Genomic DNA, 21,247 nt, shown 5'->3' on the forward strand with positions numbered 1-21,247 from the left:
CGCATCAACTCTCAAAGTGGATGGGAACACCAGTAGCTGTTTATCCCAAGCCTTCACCATTGGAGCTGATGTCAAAAAATGGTTACTCACCTTTGTGTAAATGTTGTTCTTCAAGATGTGTTGCTCATGTCCATTCCACATTAAGTGTGCGTGTGTTGCATGTACCATCGCTGGAGATTTTTCCCACAGTGGTATCCATCAGGCCGGCTCTAGCACACTCTGATGCTGCATGTTCATGCGTCAGTCGAAGGGGCCCAGCCAGCCCCACACACTCTCCATTCCTTCTTGCCAGTTAACTCTGAAGAGGGGCAGGCGGATAGGTCATGGAATGGACATAAGCAACACATCTTGAAGAACAACAGTTGTGGTAAGGTTAGTCTTTTTCTTCTTCAAGTGCTTGTTCATGTCCATTCCATGTTAGGTGATCCACAAGCGGTATCCAAGGAGGTGGGCTCCGAGTTCATGGACTTGCGGACTGCAACATTGCTCTTCCGAACTTGGCATCTCTAGCCTGCTGGATGATGGTGTAGTGGGAGAAGGTATGTATTAACGACAAGGTTGCTGCTCTTCAGATGTCTTGGATGAGGATCTGGGACAGAAATGCTGATAATGAAGCCTGAGCTCTCATCTAATGAATGATCAAGATGGCAGGAGGTAGAATGCCCACCTGTCTGTAGCACATACGAATACAGGAGGTGATCCAGGATGAGATTTTCTGGGCTGAAACAGGTAGGCCTTTCATCCTGTCTGCTATTGCCACAAAGAGCTGCATGGATTTATGGAACGGCTTAATCCTCTCAATGTAGAAGGCCAGGGTGTGTAACATCCAACTAGTGGAGATATTGATCTTCTGCATTCCTGTGCAGTTTCGGGAAGAAAACTGGCAGGAAAATAGCCTGGTTACTGTGAAACAATGAGACCACCTTTGGAAGGAACACTGGGTGTGGGCACAGTTGAACCTTATCCTTAAAGAACACTGTATACAGAGGCTCTGATGTAAGAGCCCTGATCTCTCAGACCCTCTTGGCCGAAGTAATCACTTCTAGGAGAGAGATAGCAGAGGCACAATGCCAGCAGCTCAAAGAGAGGGCCTGTGAGCCTTGACAGGACTAGGTTTAGCCCCCCACAGTGGAACTGGTTCATGAATTTGAGGAAGCAGATGGACATTTCATGAGAGAAGACCGACTTACTGTCCACCGGAAGATGGAAGGCCGAGATTGCTGCTAGATGCATCTTGATTGATGAAGGAGGCCAGACCTTGTTACTTCAGATGGAGCAGGTATTCCAGTACAGACTGGAGGGATGACCGAGTTGGTGAGAGATCTCACTGAAGACCACGCCCAGAAACGTTTCCACTTGGCTAGGTAAGTCGCTCTAGTAGACTGTTTCCTACTACCTAGCAAGGCATGGCAAACTTGTTCTGAAAAGGCCTGTTCCTCTGGGTTCAACCATGGAACTTCCACACAGTCAGGTGAAGAGCCACGAGGTCCAGGCAGGGTAAACGGCCTGTGAGATCAGGTTCAGGCAAGGCAGAAGCAGCAGCATGCTGAACCAATGTTGTTGCAGGGAACATGCAGGGACTATTGCCTTGTCTCACTTGACTTTCGGAAGGAACCTGTGTATCAGGGGAACTAGACGAAACTCATAGAAGAGGATCTCTGCCCATGGAAGCAGGAAGGCATCAGAGAGAGCCCGAGCTGTGACCGCATAGCAACCAAAACTGCTGATATTTCCTGTTCTGCCTGGCTGCAAACAGATCTACCTGGGGAGACTCCCACCTCTAGAAAATGGATCTGACCACTTCTGGGTGAAGGGACCGCTTGTGATGAGAAGTGAAAGACCTACTGAGGCAATCTGACTGTGCGTTCCAGGCTGCCGGAAGATAGGAAACTTCCAGGTGGATGGAGTGTTTCACAAACAAGTCCCACAGACGAATGGCCTCCTGGCACAGGGTAGGGGATTGTGTTTCTCTTTGCCTGTTGATGTAAAACATGGCTGCCGTGTTGTCCGTAAGCACTCGCACAACTTTGTCCATGATCTAGAAAAGGAAAACTTGGCAAGCTGAGTAGACTGCTCTGAGCTCTCTGAAGTTTATGTGTAGGGAAAGCTCTTTCTGGGACCACGAGCCCTGACTCCTGAGGTGCTCATGGTCATCCCCCCAACTTAGATTGGATGCATCAGAAATTAAGGATACTGAAGACTGGGGGGATGACAAAGGGAATGCCCACAGCCATCAACTGGGGATCCTTCCACCAATCAAGGAAGGGCAGGAACTATAAACACCAAGTCTAAGTGGTGTCAGTTTGGTGAGTACATCGAGGCCAGCCAAGCCTGCAGGGGTCTGAGGCACAGCCTTGCATGCTGAACCACGTAAGCAAATGCAGCCATGTGCTCCAAAAGTTTGGCAAAACTGGGCTGTCATGACAGGGTGGGCCTTGACCTTGGATATCAGAGATGACACTGGAATTGAGCCTCTGGGAGGAAGGCTCTGGCCTGGGTCCAGTCTAGCACTGCCCCAATAAACTATTCTCTGAATGGGAATGAGAGTCTACTTTTGCTCGTTTATCAACGAGCCCAGTGCACAGAAGGTGGCTTGAACCAGGCTGATGCTGTTTTTCACTTGAGCCTCTTAGCGGCCCTTGATCAGCCAGTCATCGAAGTACAGGTCGACTTGTAGAGGCTTTTCTCGGAAGGCAAGATGTTCAATTGCCATGTGTTTTGTGAAAACCCAAGAGGCTGTTGACAGTAAACTGGCAGTAAACAGGGGAGGACAGTAAACTGGCAATGAGTCTGGGTTATGATAAATCTGAGGAACCTTCTGAGGCCTCGAAAGATGGAAAGGTGGAATTAAACATCTTTCAAATCAAGGTTGGCGTACCAGTCCTCTGGATCCAGAGAGGGAATGATGGAGGCCAGGGAGACCATGTGGAACCTCAGTTTCTTGAGATAACTGATGAGCCAACACAGGTCCAGGATGGGTCAAAGAGCCCCTTTGGCCTTTGGGATCAGGAAATATAAGGAGTACAACCCATTCCATCTCAAATTCTGAGGCATCTCTTCCACAGCCCCTACCCACAGGAGGGCTTGCATTTCTTAAGCTAGATGTTGCTTGTGGGAAGGGTCCCTGAAGAGGAATGAGGATGACAAGGAGGGATGGAAGAAGACTGAAGGGTGTAACCTTCCCCTGCCATACTCCACACCCAGTGGTCCAAGATGATGAGGGACCACCGCAGGCTGAAGAAGAGTTAGTCTGAAAACAAGGGGCGGGGCAGGATCCAATGCAGGAAGTGATGTAACGCCCTCAGGCGCACCTTCAAAAGTTCTGTTTGGAGCCTCCCAGATATCCGTGTGGCCCCGGTAGCAAGACTAAGGTGGAGGGGCGTGGCTGCCTGCACTTGTAACCCCTGCTCAGTTTCTTACACAGGTCCCGGCGAGGTGGTGGAGCGGAGAAGCAGGTCAGTTGCTGAAGCCTGAAATGCTTCTCAAAGATGCCAGGGAGTAGCAGCCCAGGGATCTGAGGGTAGCCCTGGAGTCTCTCAGACCATGAAGCTTTGAGTCGGTCTGTTCTAAAAACAGGGAGGTACCCTCAAATGGAACATCCTGGATTGATTGCTAGTCCTCAGGTGGCAGCCCTAAGGATTGGAGCCAGGAGTACCTTCTCATGACAACAGCTGAAGCCATTGTTCTGGCCGCTTGGAGGGAGGCTCTCGCTATGGTCCTCCGTTCATAGAACAGGGCAGAAAATCTCTTACCTGTGACAGCAAGTCTTTAAACTTTGCCATAGAATCACAAATGTTGTAACTGTACCTCTCAAGCAAGGCTTGTTGGTTGGAAATGAGAAGCTGTAACCTAACCGTTGACTAAATCTTCCTACCAAACAGGTCTAGTTTCTTTAAGTCCTTTTGTTGGGGGGGGGGGGGGTCGCACCTAACTGCCCTAGTCTATCCTTCTCATTGGCTAGTCTATCCTTCTCATTGGCCGCTGGGGGAGGGATAGCTCAGTGGTTTGAGCATTGGCCTTCTAAACCCAGGGTTGTGACTTCAGTCCTTGAGGGGGCCATTTAGGGATGAGGGGCAAAAATTGGGGATTGGCCCTGCCTTGAGCAGGGGGTTGGACTAGATGACCTCCTGAGGTCCCTTCCAACCCTGATATTCTATGATTGTATGACCACCAGGGACCTGGCAGGAGGGTGAGAGTACAAGTATTTGTGCCCCTTCGCAGGCACATAATACTTTTTCTCTGCTCTCTTTGAGGTGGGAGGGAGAGAAGATGGGGTCTGCCACATGGTCCTGGCCGGACCTGTAACGGCCTCATTGAGAGGTAGGGCCACCTTAGTCAATGAGGCTATGTGAGGACTCTGTAAGAACCTCCATCTCTAGGCCCAGGTTAGAAGCCAGCCTTTTTAGAAGTTCCTGGTAAGTTGTAAAGTCATCCTGTGGCACCGAGACACTCGGCCCTGAGACCGGTTCAGCTGTGGAGGAGTGTGGTGGGGCCGTGCCCCATCCCCAGGCAAGATTAGGCTACAACAGGCCAGAGTGGCTGCGCGGAACGGCAGCTAACCAGAGAGGGCCTATCAGGGGAGCCAATCAGTGCCAAGCAGAGAGCAGCCAATCAGGGCCAGGCTAGGCCCTATATAAAGGCTATCCAGGAGAGACGCAGTCAGTCTCTCCCAGACCTTCAGAGGGGAAGGTCTGTCTCCTGAGATAAGGAGACCAGCACCTTGGACAGCGCAGTGCTGGGCAAGCTTGGGGGAGCAGAGGAGAGCTCCAGCCTGATATCTATCAGGCTGCGGGACCTAACCAGAAGGCCCTAGAGGGTCCAAGGGGTCAGAGGGGAAGTGACCCAAGGAGGATGGACAGATGAGGGGAGAGAAGGAGGGTGAAGAGGCCGCCACTAGAGGGTCCCTGGGTTGGGACCCAAAGCAGTGGGCGGGCCTGGGTTCCCCCCTTCCCCCTTATACTGCACCTGGCTATGGAAGAGTGGCCATGACAGACTGCAACCAGCCCTTGAGCAGAGGGGCTAGACTTTGGGGGGTTGTGGTTGGCCACTGTGGCAGGAGTGAGTTGGAAGACTGCTGTCATCTTCCCACCCCCCAGAAGGGGGTAAGGATGGACTAGGGGGCACTGCCAGAGGGCAGTGTCCTGGAATGGACGTCGCCGAGTGGGGAGCAATGCAAGTCCAGATACCAGCACAGCAGACGATGGACGGGACACCACACCACCAGCAGAGGATGCTCTGCAACGGAAAAAGCTAATTCCCAGACATGCCAGTGGGAGGCGCAGCGGTGGTGAGTCCCAACCCCATCACAAGGAGGAAGAGGCCTGTAGCATCAGGGGGCTTTCCTCCTCTTCTTCAGTCCCGACCACCTCATCCAGGCCCAAATCCTGCATGTTGGTACCTGCCTCAGTGCCAGAGTCTGGGTCAGGTGCTGGATGGTACAGCGGAGGAGCCCTCCTCTCGGATACTGCCAAACAGAAATGGCTGGACAGAGGCCCCAATACCGGGAAACTCCAGTGATTCCAGAATGACTGCTGGGCCTGCAGCAGCCACCACTGTTCTCCGGGCCAGGTGCTGGGGAGAGGGCCCGCACTGAGATCCGGTGGAACATAGACCATGCAGGGCTCCACCTTGGACTCATAGGAAGAGTCCTCTTGAGACCATGGAAAAGAAGGGTACTGTTCCCCCATCGACCGGTGCTGAGGGTCTGGGGATCGGTGCCACATTGGGGAAGTCTTCACAGACAACAGAAGGGCAGTTTTTCCTCTGGTCAGTATCCAAGGGCCCTGCACCAGGTATGAGCTCGGGGCAACATGCTCCCTTCTGCTCGACACACTTGCCATGGCCAGTAATTGTCCCATTGGGATTGGCAAAACCGGGAATGTCAACATGTCCCTGGCCCTGCCACTCTGGGGTGGAAGACACCACAATTCTGCTGGCACCACAATGTCCCCCTGGCATCAGTGGGTGGTCCTGCACTAGACTCAATGACACCTGTGAGCAGGGTGGAGTCAACGGTACTGCTATCGAAACAGGACTGGAGCAGAGGCCCAACAGAGGTCACGTTCCACTGCACTCCCCTTGTTTGTCCTTTCTCAGTATCGGGTGTCCCCTCTTGGAGCATCATTTCTTATGCTTCTTTCTCGGTACTGGAGAGGGGGAACAGTGTCGAGAAACACATGGTGTTAGGGGAAGGGGGGAGGCAGATGCAGTGTTTGGCAGAAATATGAGCCTCACCCAGGTAGTAGAGGCAGCGTTGATGTTCATAGCTCACCAAAAAGGAGCGAGGGAACAAAACACCATTTTGAACCCCAGAACCCTGGGCATAATCCTAGACTTCTCAGGGTTTGGGGAAGTCCCAGGGAAGAAAATGGGGAAAAACAACTAACTATACTATGTAGACTATATTATAAAAACTACTGCAATTGTTAAAACTATATACAATATCTTACGGAATGACACAGTAAGAGAGGAGCTGACACCAAAGATTCCATCTCAGACCATGCAGCAGTAAGAAGGAACTGGAGAGGCATCAGCTCACACCACTTTTTATGCCCTCAGTTTGGAGCAAGAGAACAGCTACGGCACATGTGCAAGCCAACAGACACCGCTTGCAAAAAATTCTGGACTCAGGCGCACGTGCACATGCATATCCCACATGTGGAATACAAAAAGGGACCATCATTCGAAGAAAGCAGAATTACTGGCACCTTTGGAAAGGACGACAGTTTACAAACTGTACAGCAAGATAGTAAGCACTGAAGTTTGCTCGATTTCAAACTTCTTCACTAATTTTTTTTCCACCACTAAGTTAAATTGCAAGTGACCCAAACACAACGATAAAAAGCTATTTGTATAACCTAGTAACTCTGATTGGATTTAAGATTCGTTTAATGTTTAAAAACAGGAAAGATGGTGCTTAAAAATAAGTTTGTTAAAAAAATAAAGTACGTAAAGCATTGCCCCCTCTTGTGATTTTTATCACAAGTTTCACTATATTTGGTTTTTCTCTCAAAGCTCAAGTTCCTGGAGGCAAGAGACTACATGAAAATCTCAGCATCGATTTTAAAAAAAAAATCTCTAGCCCTCATGCCCACAGAGAAAAGCATAAGCATGCAAACCAAATGTACTCTTAAAGGCTCAAAAATTGGAAGGCAATAAAAACACAAGCTGCACCATTTAAAAATCTCATGATTTGGGGGGGGACTCAATTTTTGATAATTTAGTGTTGACAATATTGAATGTGTATTTTTCATTTCTTAAACTACCAACATTTACTTTATATTAACAGAATGAAAAGGAGGACAGAGGTGAGTATTATATAAAAAAGCATAACACTGAACAAGACAGCTTTCCCTGGCTTACGTATACATTAGTAGCGTGGACTATCTTCAAGTTACCCAAGATGTGACAGGCTACTTACTAGTAAGGTTCTCCATTTCTCAAAAACTGTTCTTGTTCTTTGGGACCTGCATTTGCCTTTAATTCCTTCACTATTACTCTTGCTACACTAGTACCTGAGTAGATCTCCCCAAGCAGGACCTGAAAAACAAACAATTTCTACATTACATAGTTTCAGTCACATTTAAAGAGGAAGTATCTGGTTTCCTGTTATACCTCAATTACACCACAGAGATATTAATCCTCTGCATTTTAAAAAAATTATGTAGATTTTTTAAAAATAAAAACTGGAGTTAAAGTGCTTCTAAAAAAGCTGCTAAAATTAAAACAGCGATTTACATAGTCTACTGAAGTGGAATTTCTGACTATTTTAAGTAATGTTTTGTTAAGCAGCACTGCATCTGAATTAGAGACAGCAATAAGACAAAACAAAGTGCATACAAATAGCAATACAAATTAAGTTCTAAAGACAATTTTCTTGTCATGTTCTTATTTTGAATAAATATAATTTCAATTGGTAATATAGGTCTCTACTTAGGAATAAACTGTCAACTGCAGAACTACAATATTAAAAGGAGGACTTTTTACCTTTCCAAACCAGCCATTTCCAATTTCTTGAATATAGTTTAGACTCTGACGTGCAACTTGAGACTTTGATCCTTCTGTTATAGAAAACAAAAAAATAGACACATCAAGCCACTCAAAATGGCCAAAATTACCTATGCTACTGTTGAAGAAATAATGCATGACCTTAAAATGCTAAAAAAAATTAGTTCTTACACTACTACTTAGAGTACACTACAATACAATGCACATATTAAGCTAAGCAGCAGAAAACATAGTTAAACATATACAATGACAAAGTATTAAAACAAGGCTAACCTAAGAACAGATGAACGAAAGCCAAGGCTGACACTTCTCAACTTGTTTAGGCTTTTGAACAGATTCAACTAGAAACTGATCCAAGACCACCAAAATACCTTTGCACAGTAATGCAAGTTAAGAATGGCGTGTAAACTTTAGCTTTCAACACATCCAGATATACTGCAAACCAACAAAAGAAAGAAAATCAAAACAGCCGAGTTTGCATTTGGTTCTGTAAATATATCTGCATTAGACGGTCATGGAATCTATTAAATCACTGTTTACAGGAATCCTACATAAATGGCAGAACACAAGCCCACAGCAAATCATGGAATACTCACTACTTTTACAAGCCCTGATTAGCCACCTTACCAGCAGAGCTCCAGTTCTTTACACACCGACCCAGCTGCTCTAATTGCAGCCTCTACCTATGTGACGGAAAATTCTCTTTTTAAAATAATGTACTTCAATGAAAATCCCCCTTGGCCAACTGCTGGAAAATCTGAAACCCTCAGCCCTTATCTACACTGGCAAAAATATACCCATAATTCACTGCCAGTGCAGCTCCACTGGTGGAAACAAGAAATTGCAGGGTAGACAAGGCTCAGATGTGTTTAACCATCCTGTCATCTAAATGGTAAAGAACACAGTGGTAAAGAGACCTAAGCCCTGTTGCCAATACAGTAACTCCTCACTTAAAGTAATCCCGGTTAACACTGTTTCATTATTAGGTTGCTGATCTATTACAGAACACACTCATTTAAAGTTGTGCAACGTTCCGTTATAAGATTGTTTCACTCGTCCCGCTCCACCCACCTGCCTGGCACTCCTGCCGGAGAGCAGGGTCGGGGAGCAGCGGCTTGCCCCATTCCACGCGGCGTTCCAGCTTGGGAGTGGGGTCAGGGAGTGGGAGCTTGCCCCGTTCCGCCCACTTGGCATTCCAGCTGGGGAGCAGGGTCAAGGCGCTGAGGCTTATCCCACTCCCCCTGTCCAGCATTCAAGCCAGGGAGCGGGCAAGCCTCCCACCCTGCTCCCCGGCAGGAGTGCCAGACAGGCGGAGTGGGGGCAAGCCCCCGCGCCCCAACCCCACTATGCCCTGCCTCAACCAAGCCCCACAATCATCATTGGTGAGTACAGTATTAAATAGTTTGTTTACAATTATTTAAAACTTATACTGTATATGTATATAATGTCTTTTGTCTGATGAAAAAAATTTCCCTGGAACTTAACTTCCCCATTTACATTAATTCTTATGGGGAAATTGGATTCGCTTAACATCGTTTCACTTAAAGCAGCATTTTTCAGGAACATAACTACAACGTTAAGCAAGGAGTTACTGTACAGTACAGCTTTTGTCACTGCTACTATGAGTTGCTCTAGTGGTAGCTCCCATTTTTGCCACTGTAGGCCAGGTCTACACTAGGAGTACTTTACCAGTATAGCTTATTCCATGCCCTCCTTCCCCACCCCAAAGCAAAACACCCTATATCTGAAAATGAACAGTTTTGCCAGTATACCTGTCTAAATCATGGGCTTTTTCAGCACAACTATGTCAGTCAGGTATCGTAAGTCATCACAATCCTAATCAATACAGCTATAACAGTAACAGTTTGTAGTGTAGGCCTTGCAATGGAAACAGTCTTGGGGAGAGGCAGCAATCTGCTGGGGTGACCAGACAGTCTCTCCTTTTGGGAAAGAGGTGTGGGGGAGGGGGAGGAGCGTTAAATCAAGTGCTGAGATTTTGTGATCGTAGTCAGTTTTGCTTAAAAGTCAGTTCTGCAGAGCTTAAAGAAGCAGCTGACTAATCCTAATCAGTTTTCCTTTACAGCTCTCAACTTTGTTTTTAAAAACAAGTAGGAAAAAAACCCAAAAACCCAGGTACAAAGAGACAAACAGCACAAAAAGAGGGGAAAATGCAAATATCAGCAAATAGGCAGAAGAAAGAGGGCAATAAAGGGAGAACAGGCCTCTTTCAGAAAGTCTCCTGCTTTTCAGATCTTCCACCTCCCAGGTCTAAGATTTTTGGTTTGTTGGGGTTTTGGGGGGTGGGGGGGGGAAGAGAATTGAGTGTCTGCAGTAAGTTGTTCCACACAGGGTTTAAAAGTTTCCTCACTGAGACCCAAGCATTTTCAATCTGAGTGCCATCAGCTTCTGCTAAAGCTAAGCTTCCTCTCCGCCCCCACAAAAAAAGTTTCAAGCCCTTAAGGTTGCAAAGACCATATTAGGAAGGCTAACTGATATAATGCGGTCTTCTTCTACAGACAGATCCAGAGCATCTATTGCTGCGCATATTTTTCTGCAACCTGCAGAAGAAAGAAAGTTAACTAGCCTTGTCAGGTTTCACTGCTGATTTTCAGAATCTCATGAGAACAGTAAAACTGATAGTTATTTTCATTCTGCTGGTGTTGGGAAAAACTAAGAGCAACAGCAAAGGAAAGCAGTAGATCTGTTCACCAGAAATGTATATAGATATAGACTTTTTTTTTTTTAAATGGAGCCTGGGAGATGCGTTGAGTAGCAGAGACTCCTGTCATTGTAACTAGAAGGCTGAGGACAGGAGAAACAAACAGTGTTCCTTCACCCTTGTAAAAGGAAACTGGGAGAAGGCACAGGAAATTGAAGGGCGTCTTTGTGTATAAAAACCTACTACCTGGAGAAAGATAAAGATTGGGCTCACAAGTAGGGTCCAAAGAGAGAACCCTAATAGGAATCCCAGCACCTTCTAATTTTCACAGTATGTTAAGGAGTGGGACTGACTTTTTACCTGCTATTGTCTCTGGACATAAGACCCTCCCAAATCCCACCTTTCATATTAGCCTGTGTCTAGTAAATTTAGTCTTTTAGCTACTAAGGCTTAGAAATTTCTTCCAGACATCTGCCTGTAGGGCATGAGACTGTGTAAATGACTGATAAAGAAACAGGAACACGATACACACAAATTTTGTGATAAAATAAGAGAAAATATAAGGGAAGAGACAAACAACACGACTTTGAGAAAGAGAAGGGTGGTGAGAATGGCCGGAATATGTTTAAAACAACTCGGAAAGAAATACACCATGATCTAATGTAAAAAAAGAAAAAGTGGCATGAAGTCAGGAGTGGAAAAGAGGAAAAGCAAATGCAATAGTGACAGTAAGTAGGCCTGACTGAACACTATCTGACAAAGATATTTACTGAATTGCACCAAACAGGGATTAATTTTCTTCTACTTTTTGGCCAGACTTGGTAGTAATATTTTTAAAAACATAAACAGGAAGATTTTTTTTTTTATACATAGTATACAAATGCTTTTTCCTTTTAAGTTGAAGGTGGTATAAACTTGTGGGGATGGCAGTAGGCTTAGTGCTCAAGCTAGCAGTAGCTGAGTACATTTTTCAAGCATGGGTTTACATACACAGATGAGGGAGGTTGACTGCCAGAAATCTTATAATTGGACCCTGAGGAACTGAGCACAGACACCATTGATCTCTGGTTTGGAGGGGTCTTTAAGCCTTCTTCAGCATGTGAATTCCAGACATGACAGACTAGGACAGTTCCTGTGGAGCTGTTATATTCCATTGTATCAAGGCCTAGAGTTCACCGATTTGTGAACCACAATAAAAGTATATCATTTCATAGCACATCATGCAAATGTACCTACAGTACTTACAGATTTAACACATGGGCTCAAATACCTTTAAATTACACTGATTATTGCTCATACATAGTGGACATGACAATTCCTAGACATTTCTAAGCCATTCCTACCCCATACAAAATGCTCTAAAGGTATTAGTCTACTTTACAGTCTGGATCAATGGCCTTCAAAAAGTTGTATAAAAAATAGATATCTTCTGATAAGAGAGTAAAAAGACACCTGAAATCACTGTGATTTATAATTCTCACTATTAACTTCAAAGCTTCCAAGCATTTTAAAGGTGCAATCCAGTTCATACATTTGCCTAGAGAAAATTCTTGTGGCAAAGTTAGACAGTCTCATGGAATCATTGGTAACCTGGAAAGACCACATTAATAGGTAGCAGATATGTAGAAAATTCAGCATGCATACAGCTGAAATATAAGATACTGTATTTCTTAAGCAAAAATTTAGTTAATGGTTTTCTTTTTAAAACTCTGGATAGTTACTGAAGTCTCCTTTGGGTCTCCTCTCTGAACACTTGCAGTTGGCTAAGGATGTATTGCCAGAGAGATTTCTTTGTATTAAATGAGAAGTGTTATGTGCATCTGAAAATAGTAATTCCATATTTTATATTAAATAGTAATTTGTGTGTAATATTTGAGATGCTGCAATTAAATTAAAGGTAGCTATAGTTTCCTATATGGGGACTGTGCCTTTTTTTTTTTTGGAAGTAGACATGAAACCTTTTTAATCACAGGGGAAAAATTAATCTGATTCAATTTTTCAGCATCATCCTCACAAATCTGAGGCAAAGGATGTTCTCAGATAAGTTCTCAAATAAGCCAATGGTGTGACAAACAGGGTTACAGGTACAAGTTTCAGATCCCCCCAAAATCTGCTAAAATGAAGCTCAATCTTGCTGCCACTTAAGTCAGTGGCTAAAATTCTTCTAGCTTCATTGAGAACAGACCCCAGTCCATGAACCACGACTATTAAGAGGCAAAAATTATACATGGCCAAACTAAGTCTCTCCATCTAGTCCTTTTTTTAATATTAGTTTAAGAGTGGAAAAAGTCATCTATTAAAATATTTACTGTGTACTCATTTTTGAAAATTTAGAGTCTGAAAACTATTTTATAGCTGATTTCTGAAGAGAGGGAATATGAATACATTTTATTTTGTATCTAACAGAAAAACAATTTTTTTCTGGATTTCATAAAGTTCTTGATGCTGCAATAAAAATGATTAGGCAAATGTTTATTTGTAAGACTCAGTCAGTAAACTCTTTAGTAAATAAACAATAGATTTGTGTAATATATACCGTATAAACAAGATGTACATATGAATATTATATTTCAGATATTAGAATACTAAATGACTATCACTTGGTCATCTTCAGTTTCATAGTAAGAAAAGGGTCACATCACCTGCAGCTGGCTGAAACTGGGATGGAGCTGGTAAAGCAATGGTCGGAACTGAAAGAGTAAACACTTCTGCTGGAGACTGAACAGATGGGGTATCTTCTGCTGGTGGTGTAAAATCTATTTCATCATCAAAATTATCTTCGAATTCCTGCAAGGGCAAAGATGTTAGGAAACCACGATACAAGGAATCTTCCTGCCTTCAAACTGGAAGACTAATATATTCTTTCACAGTGCATCAGATTTGAACATGAAAACTTGACATCAGAATTAGCAGCTCCAGAGTGACAAACGGCCCCATCCAGAGACAACTGCAATGTGTTTTATAATATATTTAAGTGTTTTTTTGGGGGGGGGTGTAAAATCATTTTGATCTAATGTCTTTTCACGTTCTCTAGTAGTTGAACAAATTTATTCTTTTCAACAAACCACTTCCATTTTAAAAAAGGACTTGTTTGAAGACAAGATTCCCAGAAGTCCTGCATTTCCAAAAACTATCCGTAGCAATAACTTTATTCTTTTTTCATTTAATCACAGTGTTATGAGGTGGAAGCACTGCTAGTCTGATATGCTAAAAATTACAGAAAGATTTCAAAAGATGTTGCCTCAGATGATGTAAATAACTTGATCGAACATCTACATTATCTCAAAGCAGCTGAGCCTAAGCTTCACTTCCAGTGATTCGAAGTAATTCCAAATTCACAGAGGTCACAAAGATAGCTATATTTGAATACTAATCAGAATTTTTCCACTAGGTAGAGTTTAGCTATTGTTAGGCTGTACCTTCTAATGACTTAACAGAAGTTCTGTAATCCTTTCAATACGTAAAAATGGCAATTAGACAAACAAAACAAGGACAATATAAGAAAAACTGAGCTTGATCATGTAGTCTTGCAAAGCATTAAACAACTAGTAAAATTATTAGCAAATATATACACTTAAGATAAACTTTTTACTGTAGTAAATTACAAGTAACTTGCTGTAGTATGCACTCTGGGCCAAGTTCTGCACTTATTTGTGTTCAGTGGTATTGCATAGCATCTAAGCAAGTAAAGAATTTGGCCCTTTCAGGAGAGGAAAAATGTTTAAATCACATCCACTGTAGAGTGATATTCTGAATCATTTGTACGTTAGTTATATCACTATCCATCCCAGATTACTTTTGTATCATTTTTAATTTCAATGCTTACCTTGAAGTCTATCTCTGGATCTTTACAGCAGGACACACAGTTCACAAGCAGTATTACCAGGACTACTAAACTACATGCAGCCAAAGCCACAAGAGAGGAAGAAACTTCATCTGCAGCTGTTTCCCCTAGAAATAAACACATATGCAGTTTTAAATAAATTTATTTAAGTCTTAAAGTTTAAAACTCTTTAAAACATACACTGCCTACCACTATTTACTTTGCAAGACATAAATGAATTTTAGGGTATATGTCTATACTGCAATTAAACACCTATGGCTGACCCATCAGCTGATTCGGGCTTGTGGGGCTGTAAAACTAGTATAGACATTTGGGCCCGGGCTGGAGCCCAAGCTCCAGGACCCTCTCTTCTTGTGGGATTTCGGAGGTTCGTCTCAAGCCCGAAAACCCATACTGCAATTTTATACCCCTATTGCCCGGGTCAGTACAGTTATTCAATTGCAGTGTAGACATACCCTCAGTGCTTCTGATAATTCTTGTTCACATCCACGGAATTAAGCATGGCTTGTGGAGAAATATGACATATTGGCAAATACCTAGAAGTTTTTGCACCTTCCTTTGCAGCATTACACATGTATAATAGATTAGGATCAACTGCTTTTTACTAGGGACGTTATGAAAAATGTCCAAAAATACTGCATATAGATAAACTGGGTTATCACATACATAGTCACAGATTTGCATGACATTTTACCAAACAAACAAATTAAGTCCTTGCCAGAATAGCTGCATTAAGAGGACAACACAGGGAGGGACAAGGAGTGAGAACCAGGGCAAAGACAGACATGTTCATATAGTTAATTGGGAGGATGCCAAGACATACATCTTCAGAATGACAGGTTTCAGAGTAACAGCCGTGTTAGTCTGTATTCGCAAAAAGAAAAAGGAGTACTTGTGGCACCTTAGAGACTAACCAATTTATTTGAGCATAAGCTTTCGTGAGCTACAGCTCACTTCATCGGATGCATACTGTGGAAACTGCAGAAGACATTATATACACAGAGAGCATGAAACAATACCTCCTCCCGCCCCAGCAGGAGAGTGGGGTGGAAGGAGGTATTGTTTCACACTGGATCTCCCAGCTACAAACTCCCCTACAAGAACTCAGACCATAGCTCTATACTGCTTCTAATAGCAGTTGACCTCCTGAACACCAGACCACCCATTCACCACTTGAGCACAGCTCTGGACTGCCCCTAACCCATTTCAGGCACTGGGCATTAGTTTGCTCACACTGCTCAGTCTCCTCCTAAGCTCATCCTACTCCAAAATGGTATGGACCCAATACGTATGGCATCAAAGGAGCCCAAGGGGATGCTGAGTCCCTAGGAGCAAATCACCCACCAAGACCCCCTCAAGGCCTTTGGCCAATATTACAACGGACTTAGTCATCAAGCTAACAGAACCTGAGACACACCAAACCACATTGACAGTAATGGATCAACTGACAAAAGCAGTGCCTTTCGTTACTGGGGCACTTCTTCCCACAGCCGAGGATACTGCTAGTCTCCTCATCATGCATGTTCTCCCTCTACGGCAGGGGTGGGAACCTACAGCCTACGGGCTGGATCCAGCCCATTGCTTAATTTCATCCAGCCTGCAGCAAGTATTTCTAAACATATAGACCTATGACAGTAGCCGGAAGGAGGTAAGCTGCAGACAGCAGCTGTTAACAGCAACACTGGGGCAAGGTGAACCTCCAGCCACTCTAGTGCGTTATGACCCTACAATAGCCAGTGCTGGAGCCCAGCAGCGCATACCTCGTCCTCGGCCCTCGCGTGCTTCCAGTGCTCTAGTGGGGAGCAGCCAGTAGTGTCCCCAAGCCACCTATGCGTGCCTACGGTGGTGTTCGGGTTGCAAGGGTTGTAGTGTGAAAAACTGCTATCTGACTGAATTTGCAACCTCAGCCATCATACTAAAAAAAGCAGGAGAGTTGAATGTTTATTTTATTTTTTTAGAGAGAGAAATATATTAATTTAAGTTGCTTTTTATTTGTGTGTGGCCTGCAATTGATTTTTTCTGTGGCTCAATGGCCCATGATAGAAAAAAGGTTCCACACCCTTGATCTACAGCCTTCCACTTCAGACCGGGGATCCTAGTTCATAACTCGGGTTTGGCAGGAGGCATGCCACCTACTAGAGGTGCATCTCTATTCACCAACTGCCTACCATCCACAAATAAACAGTCAATCAGAAAGACTGAACCAGGAATTGGACCTATACCCTAAGTTCTTCACAAATTACCACCAGAATTACTGGGCTTTACAGCTTCCATATGCACAATTCACATACAACAATGCAGACCACGCCTTGACCAAGATGAACCCACATTTTGCCACTTATGGCTTCCACTTCTGTTCCCACCCCACACTATCCACAGCATTCATAGTTCCTACTGCCTTAGATCTGTGTCGTCATATTCATCAAACACAGGAAGAGTTGAAACAAAACAGATGCAGCCAAGGCACTATACAAACACCATGGTCACTATCACCGGCAGGAGGGCCCTACATTTGCAGTAGGGCTGAAGTATGGCTAACACCCAAATAACTCAAAATGAGTTGCTCGCACATAAGCTGGATAATGAGCACCTAGGACCCTACCAGTTCCGCAGGCAAATCAACCCGGTAAACTTTGAACATCAACTTCACCACTTCCTGAAGGTGCGCTCTGGACTGCCCCAACCTGCTTCAGCCACTGACATTACATGATGTTACAAACACTCTCAATCATTTTGTAGTGAAGCTGATTCAAGTGTTAGGAAGGCCAAAGAAATTAAGTGGAAGATTTAGGACTGAACAAGATTTTTACAGTGCGAACAAAGGAATGAGAGCATCTTAAACGTCAGGGACAAAACTGACAGAATTCAGTGATCAAGTTTATGAGATGGAACAAGAGAAAGGAGCCAAATATAACAGCAAGCTTGCTGACATGTGGAAAGGGAGACTAATAAAGATGTTGAAAATGATATAATAAGGGAGAACTTCGGGAGAACGATTAATTCAGTTTTTGACACAGCTTGAGCTGGCATCCAGTAAACATCAGAAGAGTCTTAAGAGCACATAGGACAACAGACATGATAGAGATGACTATGGAAGACTGCTGGGAGCCAATGCCGCTGCAAAACAGAGCAAGAGTGAAGAGGACAGAGCCAAAAGGGGGACAGAAGGGCAATATAAAAACCAGGCTAGTGGACAAGTGCAATAGACAGAATTCAGGTCTGCAAAAGTTATTTCAATGTAGGTCAAACTTGCATAGAAGTCTTATAATTTGTGACAACTGAGAACTAATTTATCATGAATTAACAAGCCCAGGAAATATCTATAGCTGGAAGATGACAGTTATGTGGGAAAGCTGGTACAGAACACTGCTTTTCTATTCCCAATGCTAGCCCTTATGAGAGACAAGATGGATGATGTAATCTTTTATTGGACCAACTTCTGTTGGCAAAACAGACAAGCTTTTGAGCTTACACAAAGCTCTTCAAGTCTTGGAAAGGTACTCGGAGCTATAAAGGTACTCGGAGCTTCAAGTCTTGGAAAGGTACTCGGAGCCACAGCTATATACAAGGTGGAACAAACCATTAAGCAAAGGAGTTAACAAAGGGGACGGCAACCTTTCAGAAGTGGTGTGCTGAGTCTTCATTTATTCACGCTAATTTAAGGTTTCGCATGCCAGTAATACATTTTAACATTTTTAGAAGGTCTCTTTCTATAAAGTCTTTAATCTATAACTAAACTATTGTTGTATATAAAGTAAATAAGGTTTTTAAAATGTTTAAGAAGCTTCATTTAAAATTAAATTAAAATGCAGAGCCCCCCGGACTGGTGGCCAGGACCCAGTGTGAGTGCCACTGAAAATCAGCTCTCGTGCTGCCTTTGGCATGCGTGCCATAGGTTGCATACCCCTGAGTTAACACACGTTGCAAGAGACCATTAAAGGTGAAGTGGGCAGTTAATACCTCACAGTCATAAGACAAAGGAGCATTAGTGATTTACATATTGTTCTACTGAGCCATAAATCCAATGTCTTTTTACTGAGTCCATGACTTTTAGTGTCCAGCAAAGTTATGCTTTTAAGCTTTTTAAAGCCTTGTGCAGGTTTTCTTTCACGATATGGACCAACACAGCTACAACACTGTAAACAAGAATGCTACCCCTTGTCATTTGTCTCACATTCATGAATACAAGTTATTCAAAACACTGTAAAAAGGTTAAGGAAATACAAACAGGAGCATGAGAGCTGGCATAATTGACCATAAATCCGAAGGATAAATCTGGGAGTTGTTACAATCCAAAATGTCAAGACATACAGTCTTTCAGGTTGCAGATGAATGGCCAATTATAAGAGCAAGGCAAGGACTTTGCATGCGCACCAAAGTACATGTAATGAAAACCCTTATAAAATGTGAGGAAGGGTTGTTTTGGGGAGGAAAGGAAGTAGAGCTGTCAATTAATCGCAGTTAACTCATGCGATTAACTCAAAAACATTAATCGCGAGTAATTGCAGTTTTAATCGCACTGTTAAACAATAATAGAATACCAACTGAAATTTATTCAACATTTGCAATGTTTTTCTTATACATTTTCAATTATATTGATTTCAATTACAGCACAAAATAAAGTGTACAGTTCTATTATTTTTATTACAAATACTTGTACTGTAAAAGAAACAAAATATATAGTATTTTTTAATTCACCTCAAACAAGTACTTAGTTCAATCTCTTTATCGTCAAAGTACCACTTACAAAGATAGACTTTTTTTGGTTACATAACAGCACTCAAAAACAAAAAATGTTAAACTTTAGAGCCTACAAGTCCACTCAGTCCTATTTCTTGTTCAGCCAATCACTAAGTCAAACAAGTTTGTTTACATTTACGGGAGATAATGCTGCCGGCTTTTTTATTTACAATGTCACCTGAAAGTGAGAGCCTGCATTCACATAGTGCTTTTATAGCCAGTGTTACAAGGTATTTACGTGCCAGATATGCTAAACATTCGTATGCCCCTTCATGCTTCAGCCACCATTCCAGAGGACATGCTTCCATACTGATGATGCTGATTAAAAAGTGTGTTAATTAAATTTTTGACCGAACTCCTTGGGGGAGAATTGTATGTCTCCTGCTCTGCGTTTTACCAGCATTCTGCCATATATTACAGCAGTTTTGGATGATGACCCAGCACATGTTGTTCATTTCAAGAACACTTTCACTGCAGATCTGACAAAAGGCAAAGAAGGTACCAATGTGAGATTTCTAAAGATAGCTAGAGCACTTGACCTAAGGTTTAAGAATCTGAAGTGCCTTCCAAAATCTGAGAGGAACGAGGTGTGGAACATGCTTTCAGAAGTCTTAAAAGAGCAACACTCCAGTGCAGAAACAACCACAACTTGAACCACCAAAAACAGAAAATCAACCTTCTGCCAGTGGTATTGGACTCAAATGATGAAAATGAACATGCAACAGTCTGCACTGCTTTGGATCATTATCAAGCAGAACCCATTATCAGCATGAATCTCCTCTGGAATGGTGGTCGAAGCACGAGGAGATATATGAATCTTTAGAGCATCTAGCACATAAATATCTTACAACGCTGGCTACAACCGTGCCATGTGAATGTCTGTTCTCACTTTCAGATGACATTGTAAAAAAGCGGGCAGCGTTATCTCCTGCAAATGTAAACAAACTTGTTTGTCTGAGTGATTGGCTGAACAAGACATAGTACTGAATACACTTGTTGGCTCTAAAATTGTATATTGCAGTTATTTTTTTGTACATAATTCTACATTTGTAAATTCATCTTTCATGATAAAGAGACTGAACTACAGTACTTGTATTAGGTGCAAATATTCGTAATCAAAAATAAATATAAAGTGAGCAATGTATACTTTGTATTTTGTGTTGTAACCGAATATATTTGAAAATGTGGAAAACATCCAAAAATATTTAAATAAATGGTATTATATTATTAACAGCACAATTAATCACACGATTAATCACTATTAATTTTTTTAATATCGCTTGACAGCCCTAATATGAAGACCAGTAATATTGCTGTAAAAGATTAGAGTGCAGTTTTAACTCAGAATTATGGACTCTATGTTAGTGTATAATTAAGAGTTATGGAGCACTACACACCTCTTCTACCTTAACCTGGTCATTCCTTACTTTATTTGTGAAAAGTTAGCACCCAAGATTTTATTTATACTATAAACTCTTTAGGACAGGAACCCTCTTTTTGTTCTGGGACTATTAAATACAAAGCCGAGCACAATAGGGTTTTGGACCATGGTGGGGTACTACCACAGTACAAATAAACAGTACTATTTGAGTGTCCAGACAAGTGCAGTGTGAATGTGTGTATGTAGGGGCTGTCAACTAGGGAATCGGGAGGAGCATGATTGTGGGATGGGGTAGAAGTAGTGTGTTTGAGTAGGAGCACACTGTTGAGAAATGAAGAAAAGGTAGGCTGGGTGACAAGGATGGCAAGGCAAGCTGAGCAGAGTAGGAATTATGTTAGAGTAACATCACTACCAAGAGAGGTTCAGTTCATTAACCTGAACGTGGCCTGTGGTGCTACTGAAGGGATGCATCTTGTACCAGTCTTTTTCACCTTACATAGTTTTTAAAACTATTGGCTCCTTTGTGAACATTTAAAGGAATTCTCCATCCCAGGAAACCTAGTCAACCTGAATAAGTGAGCTCTCTGCAGTAAATTTAGGCAGGGGTTTGGAGGTG

General features: G+C 43.1%; 1 protein-coding gene across 1 annotated transcript in view; it reads right to left on the reverse strand.

Annotated features, from left to right (window-relative positions):
- The window catches only part of LMTK2 (lemur tyrosine kinase 2), an 87,356-nt gene that overhangs the window by 51,817 nt on the left and 14,292 nt on the right, over positions 1–21,247 (reverse strand). Inside the window, exons 2-5 of the mRNA XM_084640520.1 lie at positions 14,493–14,617; positions 13,309–13,453; positions 7,987–8,060; positions 7,421–7,539 (exon numbers count right to left, since the gene is read on the reverse strand). Coding sequence (XP_084496646.1) covers positions 7,421–7,539; positions 7,987–8,060; positions 13,309–13,453; positions 14,493–14,617 — 463 coding nt within the window. The remainder of the gene's footprint in view (positions 1–7,420; positions 7,540–7,986; positions 8,061–13,308; positions 13,454–14,492; positions 14,618–21,247) is intronic.

The sequence above is a fragment of the Lepidochelys olivacea genome (genome assembly GCF_965140295.1).
Source record: "Lepidochelys olivacea isolate rLepOli2 genome assembly, chromosome: 10".
NCBI lineage: Eukaryota > Metazoa > Chordata > Testudines > Cheloniidae > Lepidochelys > Lepidochelys olivacea.